At 51.5% G+C, this 14984-nt stretch overlaps 1 protein-coding gene across 1 annotated transcript in view; it reads right to left on the bottom strand.

The window, feature by feature from the left end:
- Nucleotides 1-5699: 5699 nt before the first annotated feature.
- TMEM88B (transmembrane protein 88B) overlaps nt 5700-14984 on the bottom strand; it is a 29758-nt gene continuing 20473 nt past the window's right edge. Inside the window, exon 2 of the mRNA XM_006018844.3 lies at nt 5700-6056. Coding sequence (XP_006018906.1) covers nt 5787-6056 — 270 coding nt within the window. The 3' untranslated portion in view covers nt 5700-5786. The remainder of the gene's footprint in view (nt 6057-14984) is intronic.

Raw genomic sequence — 14984 nt, 5'->3', positions numbered from 1 at the left:
CAGGCTTTCTGGGGCGGTTTTGTGTGCTGGGTGAGGCGACACCGCACAGCTGAACCTCCCACTCTTCCTCTCAAGGTCATGCCAGTCGCAATCCTCTATCAAGTTGCCTCTGGGCATATATTACCAAACTTCTTCCCTGTTGCTGCAGTGGCCTCATTTCCCATGTTTAACCTACTGTGTCACTGTGACTTACCGTGGGGTGTTAACTGGTTTTGTACTTGTGTGCGGGCCAGAGGGGTGATGCGGGGGAGAGACTTGAGCACCTGGACTGATGGCCAAGGGAGCCCCCGTCCCTCCTAGGGTCCTAACTTTGTGCACCCAGACAGACTTCTTGGTATCTCCAGCTCTTCTCACTGCAGGCTCTTCCCTCCACTACCATGCAAGCTGCTTTCTCTGCACATACAAGAGATGTGGCTCTATGGCTGCAGTGAGGCTGCGGAGAGCCACGACCCAAAGATGCTGCTAAAACCCCTTCTGCGGGGACGTGCTGCTGCACCAAACCCACTTCTCTTCTCCAAAAAGGCAGTGGGAGCAGGAAGGAAACCCCAGGTAGATGTGGGCACTTCTGCTAGCTGAGAAGAGGGAGAGGGGAATTAGGCTTCTCCAAGGCTTTCTCTTGTGTGTAAAGTAGGACCGGCCAGAGCTGGAAAACTCAGCTCCAGGTCTGGATTCAGACCCCATGCTTGCAGGAGGTTGGCTCGGGCTTTTCCTAGTGCATCAGGAAGTTGCCTGCCCGGAGGCTGTTTGCAAACCCCTCGTTCCACATCCATCAGTGAGACTCATAAGGAATAGCCGGCCTCCAGGGAATATTTATATTTGGGCCTGGAATCGAATCCCTGACCTGCTATCCCACTCCCAGGGAGGGGGCTTAGGTTGCAATACCAAACAGGAAAAAATGTGAGCCCGGATCACAAATCCCACTGCAGACACTTGAAGGGCTGGGGACAATGGAAGCATCTGGGATGCTTCTCTATTGATTTTACTTAAGCTCTTGTCAGGCTAGTGATACAGGAAATCACCGCAAGCACCAAACAAATTAAATGGCAAATGGAAAGCACTCACTGGCCTAGCGGGCCCTTCCACATCCATCTTGAGATCCAGCTGTCAAGGATGGATATAGCTTTAGAGGAATAGAATAGTATTTCTTTAAATAGCTGGTGAGCCCGCAAGTGGCGCGTACTGTGCCCAGGGATATCAGAGGCCCTTAGACATCATAAAATCATAGAGGAATAGGGTTGAAAGGGATGTTGAGAGGTCCTCTAGTCCAACCCCCTGCTCAAGGCAGGCTCATCTCTCTTTGAACCCAATGTTTGATCATGTTAGCCAGAACCATGGTGCATCTGTAAGTAGGCCTGGCATATTTCCCTGCTGTATTCCCTGTATCATATGCCATATCTGTTGTGCACTTAGCTCAGGGGTGGGCAAAATGCGGCCTGGGGGCCGGATACGGCCTGCCAAGCCATTCTATCCAGCCCGTGGGGCCCCTAAAAAATTTAGAAAATTAATATTTATCTGCCCTGGGCTGCCTGTCATGTGGCCCTTGATGGCTTGTCAAAACTCAGTAAGTGGCCCTCTGCCCAAAATAACTGCCCGCCCCTGACTTAGCTGCTCCATCACCAGGGCCACGATAATGCATACAAATGACAGGGCTACCTGGAGCCCAGCTGTGCCCGGGATTGTGCAAGATCAATCGGGATGAGAGTGGGTTAATGCAGTGCTTGCCGTGCCCCGTAATGCACGTAAATAAAAATCAGCATCTCTCCAGCCCTGGTGCTCCACGCTTACTGTGCTGGCTGGGGAACCCACCAGTAGCCAAGGGGTTAAAGGAAAGAAACTTTCTCCTGCTGTAGTTGCAAAGCGGCTAAGAATGTAATAATAGCGAATTCTGGGCGCTTTGGAACAAACATCTGATTATGAAAGGACAGGCTGTTTCTAGCTCCGAGGAAACAAGCCTAAAGCAATTTTCCAGCCCTCCTCCCCCCCAGACACTCTTGCTCTGCTCTCCTCTTTCTGAACAAGGAGCTCTCCCCTTTCCTGAACAAACTGTGGTGCAGCCTCAGTGCAGCTGAATGTCACGAGAAGGATTTAGTCAGCACCCACGCTCCCATAGGCTTGAAAAGCATTCGGAAAACGTGTCCTGAACACTTGGTCCTGTCCTGCATCCCTTATGCACCTGGGGTCAGATCCTTTGATCCATCTCTGAAAGGTGACCACTTCTGGGGTAGAGCAAAACTAGTTGGCATCGGTCCACAGGGGCACTAAACAAGAGATGGGCTAGGACAGTAGTTTTCAACCTGTGGTCTGCAAACCCCTGGGACTATGTCTAAGTGTTCATAAAAGATGACTATGATCAATTCTGAAATTTCCAAAGGGGTCTGCACCTCCATTTGATATTTTTTAGGGGTCTGCAAATGAAAAAAGGCTGAAAACCACTGGGCTAGGAGATGAAAGATGCTTGATCCATGCACAAGTGATGGAGGAGTTTCAGGCACCAGATGTCCAGTGAAAGGAGATAGACCAACCTGGGCAGCAGAGAGACATCTGCTGAGGAACAGAGGTGATACGAAGCCTTCAGGGTGCAGCCATGCAGTCTGCAGAGGATGCTGGTCTGGGACCAGAGTGTGACGGACCAAACCCTGGCTCAGGGCAGAGGCCTGGGTATTCAGCATCTGGGGTATTTCCATGGCTGCCCATCTACAAGCAACATGGAGAGAAGGCTTTGTGCAGCTCTTTAGCTGAGTGCCTACCATGGGGAGGCCAGAGACTCCGGTGTCACTCTTATGTCTGCTTGCCTAGAGGAGTTTTCCATCTATTGACTCCTCTGTGAAATCCTATGAAATATCAACTTTCACTTCTACCCAGGAAAACTTTTACAATCTTTTCTCCAATGCCTGATGAAGGGTGTTTGTGCCTGAAAGCTTGCCATTAAAGAAATTTTTTTGCAAACATCTTGCTGGTCTAATAAAAGACCAGCTCTCTACTAAGAGTGCTGATTGCCTTTTCCTCTAGACCAATACGGCTACAACCTGGATACCTGACACTCCTACATTGTCATTTGAAGCCCCAGGTAGAGAACTGCCCTGAACTTTCCCTGCAGCCCCAGGGCAGCAGCAGGGGGTTGAGTCTCCCTAGGAATCAGGCAGTGCAGACAGGTAAATTTAACCTCACCCCCTAGATGTCCTGTGTTGCCCCTGAGTGCGTGGGAAGCAGAGGAGGGTGGGGATTAGCTACCTAAATGGCAGGCCCACTCTGCCTGCCTCCATAAAAGAAGCAGAACAATAGGAGGCTGCGGCTGGGGCCCGAAGTGGCAGAGTGCTCTGACGTGAACCACCCACCCGATGTTGGAGCTTAAAATTACAGCTTTCAGCCCCAGCCACCCACCCTGGTGTCTGCCTGCAAGGATGTGCAGGCCCCTCCTTCCCCGGTGCAGACGGTTGGGCACGTCCTTGCTGCCTTCCTGGCACCACCTGGGTAGGTTGCAGAGTGACTCCAAGGCATTGAGATGGGACAAATGCCCGGCCTGGCCCATCTCTGCTGATGGCACTGGCCGAGGGTGGGGGATAACAGCTTAGCCCTCACAGTGGGGTACGACTGCTAGGGCAAGCACAGGACCCAGGGAGCTCTTCTGTGCGAGTTCCTTGGGACTCCAGCAAGGAAACTGGGAGCTGGATCAGCAGGGATGATAGGGGACTCTGTGCCGGGCAGGGTAGGGGGGATTATGGCAGCGGTCTGCCTAGGCTTTGGTTTTACAGCACGGATGGGGTGGTTCAGATCATTTCAAAGGCTCCGGGAATGATTCAGCAGGGGAAACACAGGCAGCCAAGTGTGCCTGCAAGAAGCCCTGCAGTCGGCAGATACAGGGTGACATGATCTCTAGTCCCCATCGGCCCGGGGCTGGAAACAGTTCCTTTCACGTGTTCATTGCAAATGGTCCCTATTCTCTCTGCAGATATCCCAGCTAGTCACATCAGTGCCCTTCCTCCTTTGCAACCCTTTTTGCAGGTTCCCTTCCATGCCCCCAACCCCGTCCTAGGCCACGTGCAGCTGCTGATGCCTGTCTGTTGACCGTGCATGTCCTGGGAGTGAGTTCGAGTTTCCCACTGAGTTTCCCATGAGACTGGACAGTCCCACCCCCACAATCCTCCCCACCTCGTGTCCGGAGATGGGAGCAGGGCTTTGGGCCCCTCAAAGAATGAAAGCCAGGCCTGAGAGAAAACACACAAATTCTTGTTTAATATACAACAAGGGGCCTCGACGGCCCAGTCACATTACAATGGGCACCGCACAGAAACCATCTGTATAGTTGCTGCTCAGACAGCATGAAGAAAGGCCTGCGGGCGGGACCCCAATGTGAGCTTTATTTATACATCAGCACTTGACAGGGTCACGTTTGACAGACAGAAGAACAACAGCGACTGGGAATACATGGCTTCCAGTGAGCAACGTCACGCAGCATAGAAGGACCCTCCCAGCCCAATGACTTGAGCGCCCCGGTGCCCGGGGTGGGTCAGAGAATAGAGAATTATGCACCAAGCTGACATGCTTCCCCCCCACACACACATGCATGTGTGCACACAAACATGTGCTCACTACATCTGGGGACTGAGTGACACTGCTGAAGTCTACAAAGGCTCCAAGAGTCTCATTGGCTTTACCTGGGCATTGGGCCCTTCGCATGTCCTACCATGTCAGGTGCGGGAAGGAGAGCCAGGTTGTATCGCTCAATGCAAATGCATGGCCCCTTTCAGAAGAAGCTTCCTCAGGTGCAAGGTGCAAGCCGGAGAGCTCTGGAGATGAAGCACACCCACGTGCCTGCAGGTGTGTCATGGATCTCAGCAAGGCAACCGTCCCTGCCGGCGTGCTCTGCACGGGGCAGTGCCGTCTCTGCGGCCAGTTGGCACAGACTGAGAATACTGCAGATTGGAGAGGGCCAGTGCCACAGTAGCATGCGGGGACAGACCTCATCCTCCAACAGACCATCAAGCAGCCGTCAACTTGCAATAGTCACCGCCAACACATCAGGCTTGGGAGCATGCCCGTGGCGGGGAAGAGCCCCCAGCCTGGGATCAACACCTCAAGCCACTTGGCCCCTGTTAAGACTAAAAGGGATGTATTCACCATGACAGACAGCGAAGGAAGCGGCTTGGCAAAGCAGGGCAGACATTGAGTGTGCAGCAATGTAGTAGCTCCTGGGTATCATATAGGCGCAGATTCACAGGTACCTTGGGAGGGGGCCAGAGGCTTGGCAGCCACAGGGGGGTCTAGGGTGGGGAAGCCTCGATGGACTCCTCCTGACTGGCTGGGTCTTACCTGGGGGCCCCGTTTGCTTTCTCCAAGGCCTGCAGTGCAGTCAGCAGCCCTTCCCACCACAGCTCAGTCCAGATCAAGGCTCAGAGGGACCCAGCGCTAGGCAGAACAGGCCACCCCAGCACAAGCCACAGAGTCTGGCCATGCCCATCTGCCTCACTGGATGGAGAATCCCCATTTCTGCTTGCTGTCAAGCAAGCCCTGGCTCTTCAGGATCACTTTAGATGCGACTGGCCCCGTGTAAGGAGAGCCCTGGACAATGCCTCTCCTTTGTGCTTTTCCACCACTGCAGGAAGAGCCCTGCTAATGCCTCCAGGTGTAGACGCAGCTACAGGGAAGGGGTTACTATGGAGCTGCCTATGTTCTGGCCTTTCGGCACGCCGAGAGCCTCCGCCTATGAGGGCTCCAGGTGGTAACTTTGGGTACGTGGCAGGGGTGGTTGGTGCGTCGGGCAGGACGGGGGCACCGGTGCGGTGAGCTCAGACCCAGGCCTTCACTTGGGTGTTCCACTCCCTGGCGCAGCCGCAGAGCCCGCCCTCCTCGTACCACCGCCACTTCACCCCCTTGTACACGGCCCTGGAGTAGGGCTGGAAGCACATGAAGAGGCGGAGGTGCCGAGCCAGGCTGCAGTAAATGGCCATGGCCACCACGATGAGCGGGGACATGATGACAAAGCCGAGGATGATGAGGGCGGAGGAACTGTTGTCATCCAGGATGGTTTTGCAGTAGTAGGCATCGGAGTGCAGCACCTGCCGGAGAAGGGAGAAAGGGCAAAGCATGTCAGAAGCCGGCAGGGGAAAGCAGCCAGGTTGGAGGCTGAGTGAAAGCCCAGGGCAGAGCGAGAGCCACACAAGCATCCAGGAACAAGCCCAGTGCCCCCGTGATGAACAAGACAGAAGTTGACAAAAGGATGCTCAAATGCACGAGTTGGCAGAAGGATGCTCAGATGCATGGGAATCAGGAAACAGCAGCTCTGTGCTTGGTGCATAACAGAGACAAGGAAGATCCCTGCTCCCATGAGGGCAGCAGGGATCCAACAGATCCGTATCACAACAGCACCTACTGCCCCTTGCTGCAACCAGGGCCCACAGAGCTACGTGCTGTCCAGACCCACCCAAAGAGGTTATAACCTCAATGCCGAGCCCTGGGACCAGCCCTCCACTTTTCCAAGGCAAGGCTGGGCTGCCACGTGAGGCTCCCAGTCCCTATTTGATCAGGCTTTTCATTAATCTGCCATCGCTGCAAGGCAGGGGCCCTGCCGACAGACAGCAGAGTGGGAACTGATAATTATATTGAGTCACCCGTAATAATATAGTGTAATATTTGCTGCAGTGATGTGGGTGGTACGAGCACACTGACAATTAGAGCAAACTAAATAGTGTGCAGCCAGATCTTCTCCTCATTGGAAAAGGTAGCTCTGAAGTGATGGCTGTAGCCTGGTGCTCAGGAACTCTTAATCTTTCAGTCCCAGCTTTGACACAGGCTTTCTGGGTGAGTCTGAGTCACCGCAGATCTCAGCCTGCTGCTCATGCATTGCACCCTTGCTTTCCGCCCACTCTCTTCCCACCCATCTGTAAGTTCCTCCAGGCCAGGAGTGTCTCCCATGGGGTAATTCAAGAACATTTTTTTGCAAAAACTCTTGTCGGTCTAATAAAAGATATCATCTCTACTACAAGTCCGATGGCGTAGACACGCAGAGCCCAGCACAATACAAACCCCATTATTGTTACAGTCTCCAAGCCCTAATGTAATACCCATCCGCATCACAACTGAAGTTCCAAGTCCAGATGTTTCTGTTCAAGCAGCTGATACAGGTTTCTCCTGCTTTCTCTGCTCAGACACTTCTCTTGCTTTGATGGTGTCCAGCAAAAGCAATCAGCAGGTAAAAGAAAGAGACTGTATTTGCACCATGCAGTGTTAGGAGCAATATATGAAATATAGGGAAGGAAATTAAATGTGTCAGCTCAATGCCCAGCTGCTGCTGCCTTGTCTGTGCACCGTCCTCTCAACTATCCATGCAAAGGAAGAAGAGCCCAGCTGGCAGACTCCTTGCACCTATGGGAAGAGCTGGCTTGTACCTCCAATCTGCGCTCACAATCCCTTCTTGAGGCCTGACATCTTAGAGCCAGAAGCCCTTGACTTTGTGTACAAAGAGGAACTCCTGTTTGTACTTGTATACAAACAGGAACATCTATCTAATGGCCCCGTTGGAGCTGAAAGCAATAGGCTAGCTCAGTATCCCATCGTCGTCATTCCTTATCTCTCATGTCCTTAAACGAACACTGTCAAGTCACAGGAGATGTGCAGTTTAAGTGACAGATGGACAAGTTTTTACCAACTTAGCCCACGTGGCTTCGAAAGGGGACAATTGTGTGAGGGGCCACTTTGTTCTCGAAGCTGTTGCAGGCGGGTACAGAGGGGTCTATGCTCTGTGTGCTCTCTCCCTCTCTATGGGAGACTTTGGTTACTTCTTGCTGTTGCTTTTCCTTCCCCTAAAAGCAAAAAGCCTGAACCTACGCTCTTGTCTTTTGTATGTGAAAAAGGTCACTGCTTGGGCACAGTAATTTCACAGTGGGGGAAGAAAAGCAGCATTCCCGGAGAGGTCCCCAAGCAGGCTGGCTACTAGCCAGCCCACAACAGCTACTGAAAATCCTCTGCGGCACTAGGCTGCCACGTCTCAGTCAAGCTCAGACCCATCGTCAGGCGTGGGGTCAGGCTGGTAAAGACCACTGGGGTCTCTCTCCCCATGTACTAGGGTGGACTGTGGATCCTCTCAGCCTAACTTACCGACCACATTCCCTGCCATTGCACAAGCCAAGGCACCAGCAGTGCCCTTGTCTCATCTGCTATCTTCATTTGCTTCTTTTTTGCTTGTATTAGGTGCTTTGTGGCTGTGCTGTGCGACAGAGCACATGTTCAATTGAGGCTTTAGGAAAGACCTAACTTGGGACTGCAGAGGACTGGGCTCCGTGACCAGACAGCTCCTCTGGTCCTCTGCCTGTATAAGGCACACATGTGCGAGAAGAGGAGGTTGGATCCACGCTGAGCGCAGCATTAGTGCAGGGCTGTTGGCTAGCTGGGGGTGAGAGACGCTTTTCTCTACGACTGCTCAGGGAGCACTATTGCTAACCCAAGATTGGAGCAATTCATCCCTGTTAAAACACCACTGACCTCAGGGCTCGCTCAATTTACATAACTCCCAGGGGGCCTTGGAGCTAATGTGCTTCGATTGCTTTGAGAAATGCGACGTGCAATGCAAGCGCTAATTAGAATTGGAATTAAAAGCTACGCTGCGGGCCGATAAACCCTTCCCTTCCTCTTCAGTGCTGTGGCAGCTCATCCCAGTAACTGAGCCAGGCAACAGCTTTGCAAGCAAAAAAACCCCCAAGAAGCTTAAAATAAAATAAAAAGAAAGCTCAGGCAATCCAAAGGGAGCCAGAGCCTTCCCTATTCCCCTCTGACTTTCAGATGAGCCCACCTCCGGACTGGCTCTTTCCTCATGGTCCCAATGCGCAGGTCTCGCTGGAAAGTTGTGCTTCGTACAGAGCCCTTTCTTCACCCTCTGCTTTACTGACCTCTCTAAATCTCTCTGACAATTCATTTTCCATGGCACACGATTCCACAGCATCCCTGCCTCTTGTCCACGCCTCCTGCCTCGACACGCCGAGCTGAACGGCTCATTTTACGGCTTTCATCTCGGCCCCGGTAGCTGACGACCTTCTTGTATAATTAACGCAGAATTAATAGCGTGGAGGCTGGGGACGGAGGAGAGAAAGGGCGTTTTCAGAGGATGGCTGCCAGAGATGATGGCAAGGGCCATTGACTGCTGTGGACAGAGCTCACAGACACAGCCCCGCTCTCTGTCCCCCTCCCCACCCCAGCTCCAAAGCAGCAGCCACTGGAAAGCAGGTTTTGGACCCAGCCAAGCAAGAAATTAGAAATCAGCCGGTGCCCCAGCCACCGGCTCTCCGAAAGGTCACAAGTTCTGAACTGTTTCACAAGCCGCCTGGTTTTCTGCCTGGTGCCTTCGATGTAGCGTCCATGCCTCCTTGCTGGGGCTGCGTTCCCCCTGAAAGGCCACCAGTGGGCCGTGCTTAATGCTGAAGTGACCACCTGTTTCAGCATCTCTTGTGCTAGAGAAGAGACGGCGGCTTTCACAGCCAATAGAGATGGTGTCTTTCACCAGCAGAGCCTGTAAGTCTCTCTGACTCCCTAATTCCCAGATGGAGCAGCACAGTTGCTTCCAAATACAAGTGCTCTCCTTAAGGTCTGGCTTTGGGGAGACAGAGCAAGGGGTCCAGGACACAGCACAGCTGGACACAGAGTCAATAGAAGGCCTTGTTCTCAAAGGAGTTGCAACCAGTCGCCCCATAAACAGGTGTGAAGCGGGGAATTTTAAGCTCAGAGCATGTCCCTCGAGACCAAGTTGCAAAGTTTATAGCAAGACATGAGCCAAAAGGCATTAACCAAATGCTCCGAGCTTTCGCCGTTTGGAAAAACAGGCCTATATCCTAACGTCCCCTGGTTTTGCTTTTGCTCATGCCAAACTGTCACGTTAAAACAGGTTAAAAAAAAAATCTATGCCTCTCACTGCTTCTTATTACTCAGACCTGGCCTGGATGCATCGAAAGGTGAAAATTGGCCATCTTTCAAGACAGGAGGATTGGGGAACTGATAGGCTTCGGACAAACTGCACTCGTGTGTTTATCAAGGGGAGGGAAAGCCTTTGTTTCAAGAACTAAAACATTCACCTGTTCTTTTTGCTCAGGCCATAAACCGGACATCAAATAAAACTGCCCCGATTCAAGCTGTAATTATTGCAAGGAGAAACAAAATGCAAACAGCAACTTCTGGACCCTCCTTACCGATGAGGGAAGAACTGGGGAGAAGGATGCAGCTTTTCCTTCCACCCTTTGAATGACTGTTTATAGAAAACCTCATCAACTTCCTTCCCGGATATCACCACCATCAAGTGTTTTCCCTGCTAGTTTATCCCTGCTAGACCCAAGCAACCTCCCTAAACTCGGTAGCCTCTTTGTTTTGAAGCCAGAATCAAGTCTCTTCTGGATTCCCCTGCCAAGCCGGCTTGTCATTCAGCATCTTGTCTTCATTGCTGCTTGATCCTTGGCACAGAGAAAAAAGAGTTCTCAGTATGTGCAGCCTGCCCTCTCTTCCCCTCCCTTTCAAGACGGAGGACTGCGAAAGGGCACCAGTGCTTTTGTACCGGGGCCTGCCAGAAAGACAGCCTCCCTCTCCATATGCATGTGTGTGGCTGGGATCCAGCTCACTACTGGGACGTTTTAAACAGGAACAGACTATTGTGCAATAATATTTACACAAAGCAATGCCAAATAAAGGAGCAGGGAAATAGTCATCGTCGCAATCCTGCACTGCAAAGTGCCCACCAATCTTTCTGCACTCAGGGCTGGGGGGAAAGCAGTTTCCAGTTTGCGGGAAAATTCATTTAAAGAAAAAAATCTGATTTTTCTCCAAATTGCATCAAAATGATAATTGTGCAACATTTCCCAAGAACCAGAAGGGCCCTGGGCTTCGTCTCTGTACTACTGCACCCCATCCACGGGTGACTTCCCAATCGCATGCCTGTTCTACCAGGCACTGGTGTAGATGCTCAACAGCATACTACTGAAATACCATGCAGGACAAGTCTCTGCCTCGTTCAGAGCAGCGCAGGTACTATGGGGTATGGCCCCAGGCAGTCTAGAGTCTCACATGATTGACTATAGTGTCCATGTGGACATAGCTGAGTGACCACAATCAATATGGCTTTGCTCTCATCTTGGCTAGACCAACTCACATGCTCTGCTCACACGAGAGTGGTGATCTCCTGAGCGAACTCTGTGGGTCGACACTGCCTGTGATATCTCTGGGTTGGCCAATTGAGGCAGAATACCACTTGGCAATGTCATTACTCCCAATATGCCCATCCTCTGCCCAACTGTCTCTTCTGTATGTCCTACGCAAAGGTAGGGGGTGGCTTCATTATGTTTGGTTCATTGCAAAAAAATTATGATAAAAGATCCCGAGATGATCTCTCATTTCATTGCAAACCAGAGCTTAGGCTGGCTTTACAGAGATTGCACTGGGAACAAAGCATGGCTCAACATCACCTTCATTAGCAGAAGTGTAACAGGTATAATGACTGGGTATACTTGGGTATAATGTTTATACTGGGGGTGTGATGAGATCCCGAAGGCCTATCACCCAAGCGTTAACAGTCTTTCAATGCCTCATCTATGTGGCAGTAGGAGAGGGCACTGGTGAAGGAAAGGGGTGACTATTTTTTGGTTAAGGCCAAGAATTTCTTCTGGGAGGCAAACACGTCTTTGCCTCCAACATGAATTTAGATCCACCAGTTGGTGCTGGATTGAGAGCCCCAGACTGTGACATCTTCTGCAGAGTCACAGGCCGTGGACAGCAATGTTGTTAGCCTCACAGTAGCACTGAGCAGCCCCGGCTGAGATGAAGGCCCCGTTGGGCTGGGGGCTATACACACACATAAGGAGTGAGCATCCCTGAATCAAAGTTTATAATCTAAATAGTGTTGGAGTGATGCTGTAGCCATGATGGCCCAGGAAATAGGTTTAGGAAATCTAAATAGGCAAGGCAAGCAGGGGATGGGAGAAAGGTTGGATTGCCGAGTGGGAACCGAGGCACAGAAATTAAGTGACTTGCCCAAGGTGAACATCTTGCCTTCAGCAGACTTTAGGTCAAGTCTTAAGTGACACTGCAGACTTCCCTCTACTTGTGGGTTAATTGTGCTGGCGGTGGCTGGTAGGGGAGCTTTGTAGCCTAGAAACTTTTCCTAAAAGACCTGGATTGTGATCAAACTCCCCCACATGGCCCCCTGTCCCAGGGGCCATGTACAATGAGCTGAGCTGTCAGCTGGCCAAAAAACTATCATTTTGCTTTAGCAGTAGTCAGGCCAGAAGAATTGCAAGCAGGGGACATGCACATAATGGTCTAATTAAACCGCTAATCTAACAAGTGTCACAGCCTTTGGGCAATAACTCAGACTTGGCCAGCAGCCTGGAGATTAAATAAATACAGAGACAGGAAGCCTCCAATGAACCAGGAACCTGGAGATACATTTGTGTTAGCACTCCTTTTTCTTTGCTTGGTTTGGGCATTGCATGCACCATCTGCCTCCCTCGTTTCTCTCTGCAGCTACAGCACCAGGAATTGGGACAGTCCCTGCCCTGGAGAATTTGGGTTTAAAACAGGTGCCTTCAGTGATATGGTGGAATGAGACTGCAGTAGCAAGAGGTGCTCCTCAATTCAATTACAATTGTGGTGCAATTCAAATGTGTTTTTCCTCCCCAAGGGTTCAAACATGCTTTGCAAGCAGAAATAAGAGTTACAGGAGGGCATCCGCTCACCCGCCTCTAGAAGGTAGCCACCTGTGAAGCAGAACAGTTGTCCATCAGTGATGGGACAAGGGACCAGAGCTATGTAGGCAGCAGGACTGTGTTGGCACAAGAACAAATGGATGCAAAGTGGCTACAAATAATGTTAGGCTGGAAATCAGATGAAGGTTTCTAACCATCAGAGCCACGAGGTGCTGGAACAGCCTCCCACAGGAGCAGTGGGAGCCAAATGCTGTAACCCCTTTCATGAAGAAGCTGGGACGGTTTATGAAGGGGATTATGTGAACCAGGTGTCTGTGACAGCAGGGGGCTGGGCCCACGGGCTTAGATGCTTCCCTTCCAGTCCCATGGAGAACAAAGGATGGGAATCAGAGGGAAGCGGTATAAGAGTCAGGGCATTTCATAATGCCATTGCCCAGGGTTTTTATCATATTGCCCATCACCAGGCATTTGGGCAATGGAGCTAACTCTCCTCTTCCTATAAAAGTGCCCTCGGTTCTTCCAAGACCACACCACATGTAGACACGTGGCCCTTTGATGGGTCACCTTTGATACTTCCAGCAGGACCCAGAGCTTCCTGTATGGTCTTTTATCCAAACTACTGACCACCCTCCCTCCTGCCAGAGCTGGACTCAACTCAAGGAGCTACAGTGACACAAATCCTGGCCTTATTACCCCTTCACATGCATACGTGTTACTGGGCGGCACTAACCTATCCTTGTGGTAGGTTCCCATCTACAAATGCCTCCAAATGAAAGAATCTTGGCTACACAATTTATGGTGATGGGGGTTTGCTTTCGGGCTTTCCCTCTAGCTTGCTTCTTTGGCCTTTTGGCTAGGGGCAAGTGAGACTAGGGGGCATCTGAACTCCAAGCCCTCCAGGGTTGTCTGATATAGGACGCCTGCTGTGGAATTGGGAGTATCTGAAGCCCCAGGCTGAAGAGTCTGGGAGGGAAGAGACTTGCCGATGGTAGCACCACACAGACCTGAATGATTGAGCTCTGCTCCATCAATAGAGTTTGGGACTGATTCGCCAGATTTGGCCTGAGATACATGACTCTGCTAGGAACAGATCCCAAACCGGGTCCACAGCACAACAGCAGTATAACCACTCCCAACATTTCTGCAGCATCACGAGGTCACACGAAGCATCTAGGACGTACAGCGAGGTTGTAGCCAGTGTGGATGGGAAACAGCTCTGACCCACCGGCCAACCCTTCTGAACCGAAGGATGTAATAACATTTCCATTGCACCACGATTTTTTTCCCCTCTCGATATTTTCATTCCTCTCCCCAGAAAACACCCTCATTAGAAGACATAATGTACTAGTTCCGGGTTGTCTTCACAGCTCAAGTCAAGTCTGATTAGCTCATTTGAATGTACATGATGAATATGTCAATTATTATTAGCTCACTCCTGCTAGGAAATGGCTTCAGCTGATTCTGCCTGGGATCTGGAGGCCTAATAGAAATTGCCTTTTAATGTTTCTCTATTAATTCCAAGCTGTTCCGAATTCTCTGTATAGGAAAGGGGCAGGGGAGATACAAACAGGGCTTCCTGTTGTATGTAAGAGATCCCCTGTAGCTGAGAGCACCGAAGAGCAAAGCAGCTCAGCACCACGGCCCGCTGCTGCAAGCGAGCTGCTTTCAGACTCTTCCTCGTGGGTCACAGCACAGGCTGGGAAGCTGCCACATTCAGCCCGGTCCTGGTGAGAATCTCTTAGAGACGTGTAACACTGAACTGTGTGGCTGCACGTTGCAATGACAGCTTTGAGCCCCTGCTCACGCGACCCATCACAGGACCCTGGGAGAGGTCCCAGGTCAGAAGCAAGGGCTCTGGTAGGGCTGTGCTAGGTAGTTTGGAGATTAGAGAGAACAAAGAAGGCTAATGCAAGGCATGAGAGGCACTGGCTTGGTTCCCTGGGGACACGGGCATAGCAGGACTGCTTTGCTGTGTGGGAGACCCCGTACCCAAATAGGAGAGGATGCTACAGAACAGGATGGCTACACATGGGCAGGGCTGGTAGGGACAACCCGGGCTGGAACCACAGTGTACGGGGTGTCAGGTGAGGGGCATCTGCAGAGCTCTGCATGGGGAACCGGAACTGGATGAGGAGAGGCTGCTGTGGGCGCTGGCCGTGTGAGCTGCAGAGCTCTGGCTGAGGCCAGGAGACCATGAAGAGGAGCAAATTCAGCAAGACAGTAAAAAGAAACTGAATGCCCCAACATATGTCCCCAAACTGATCCTCTGTGGGCCTCCGGTCCCCACCTTCTCAGGTCCCCTCTCCCCCA

The sequence above is a fragment of the Alligator sinensis genome, unplaced genomic scaffold (genome assembly GCF_000455745.1).
Source record: "Alligator sinensis unplaced genomic scaffold, ASM45574v1 scaffold569_1, whole genome shotgun sequence".
Lineage (NCBI taxonomy): Eukaryota > Metazoa > Chordata > Crocodylia > Alligatoridae > Alligator > Alligator sinensis.
This window is presented reverse-complemented; position numbering and strand designations above follow the sequence as displayed.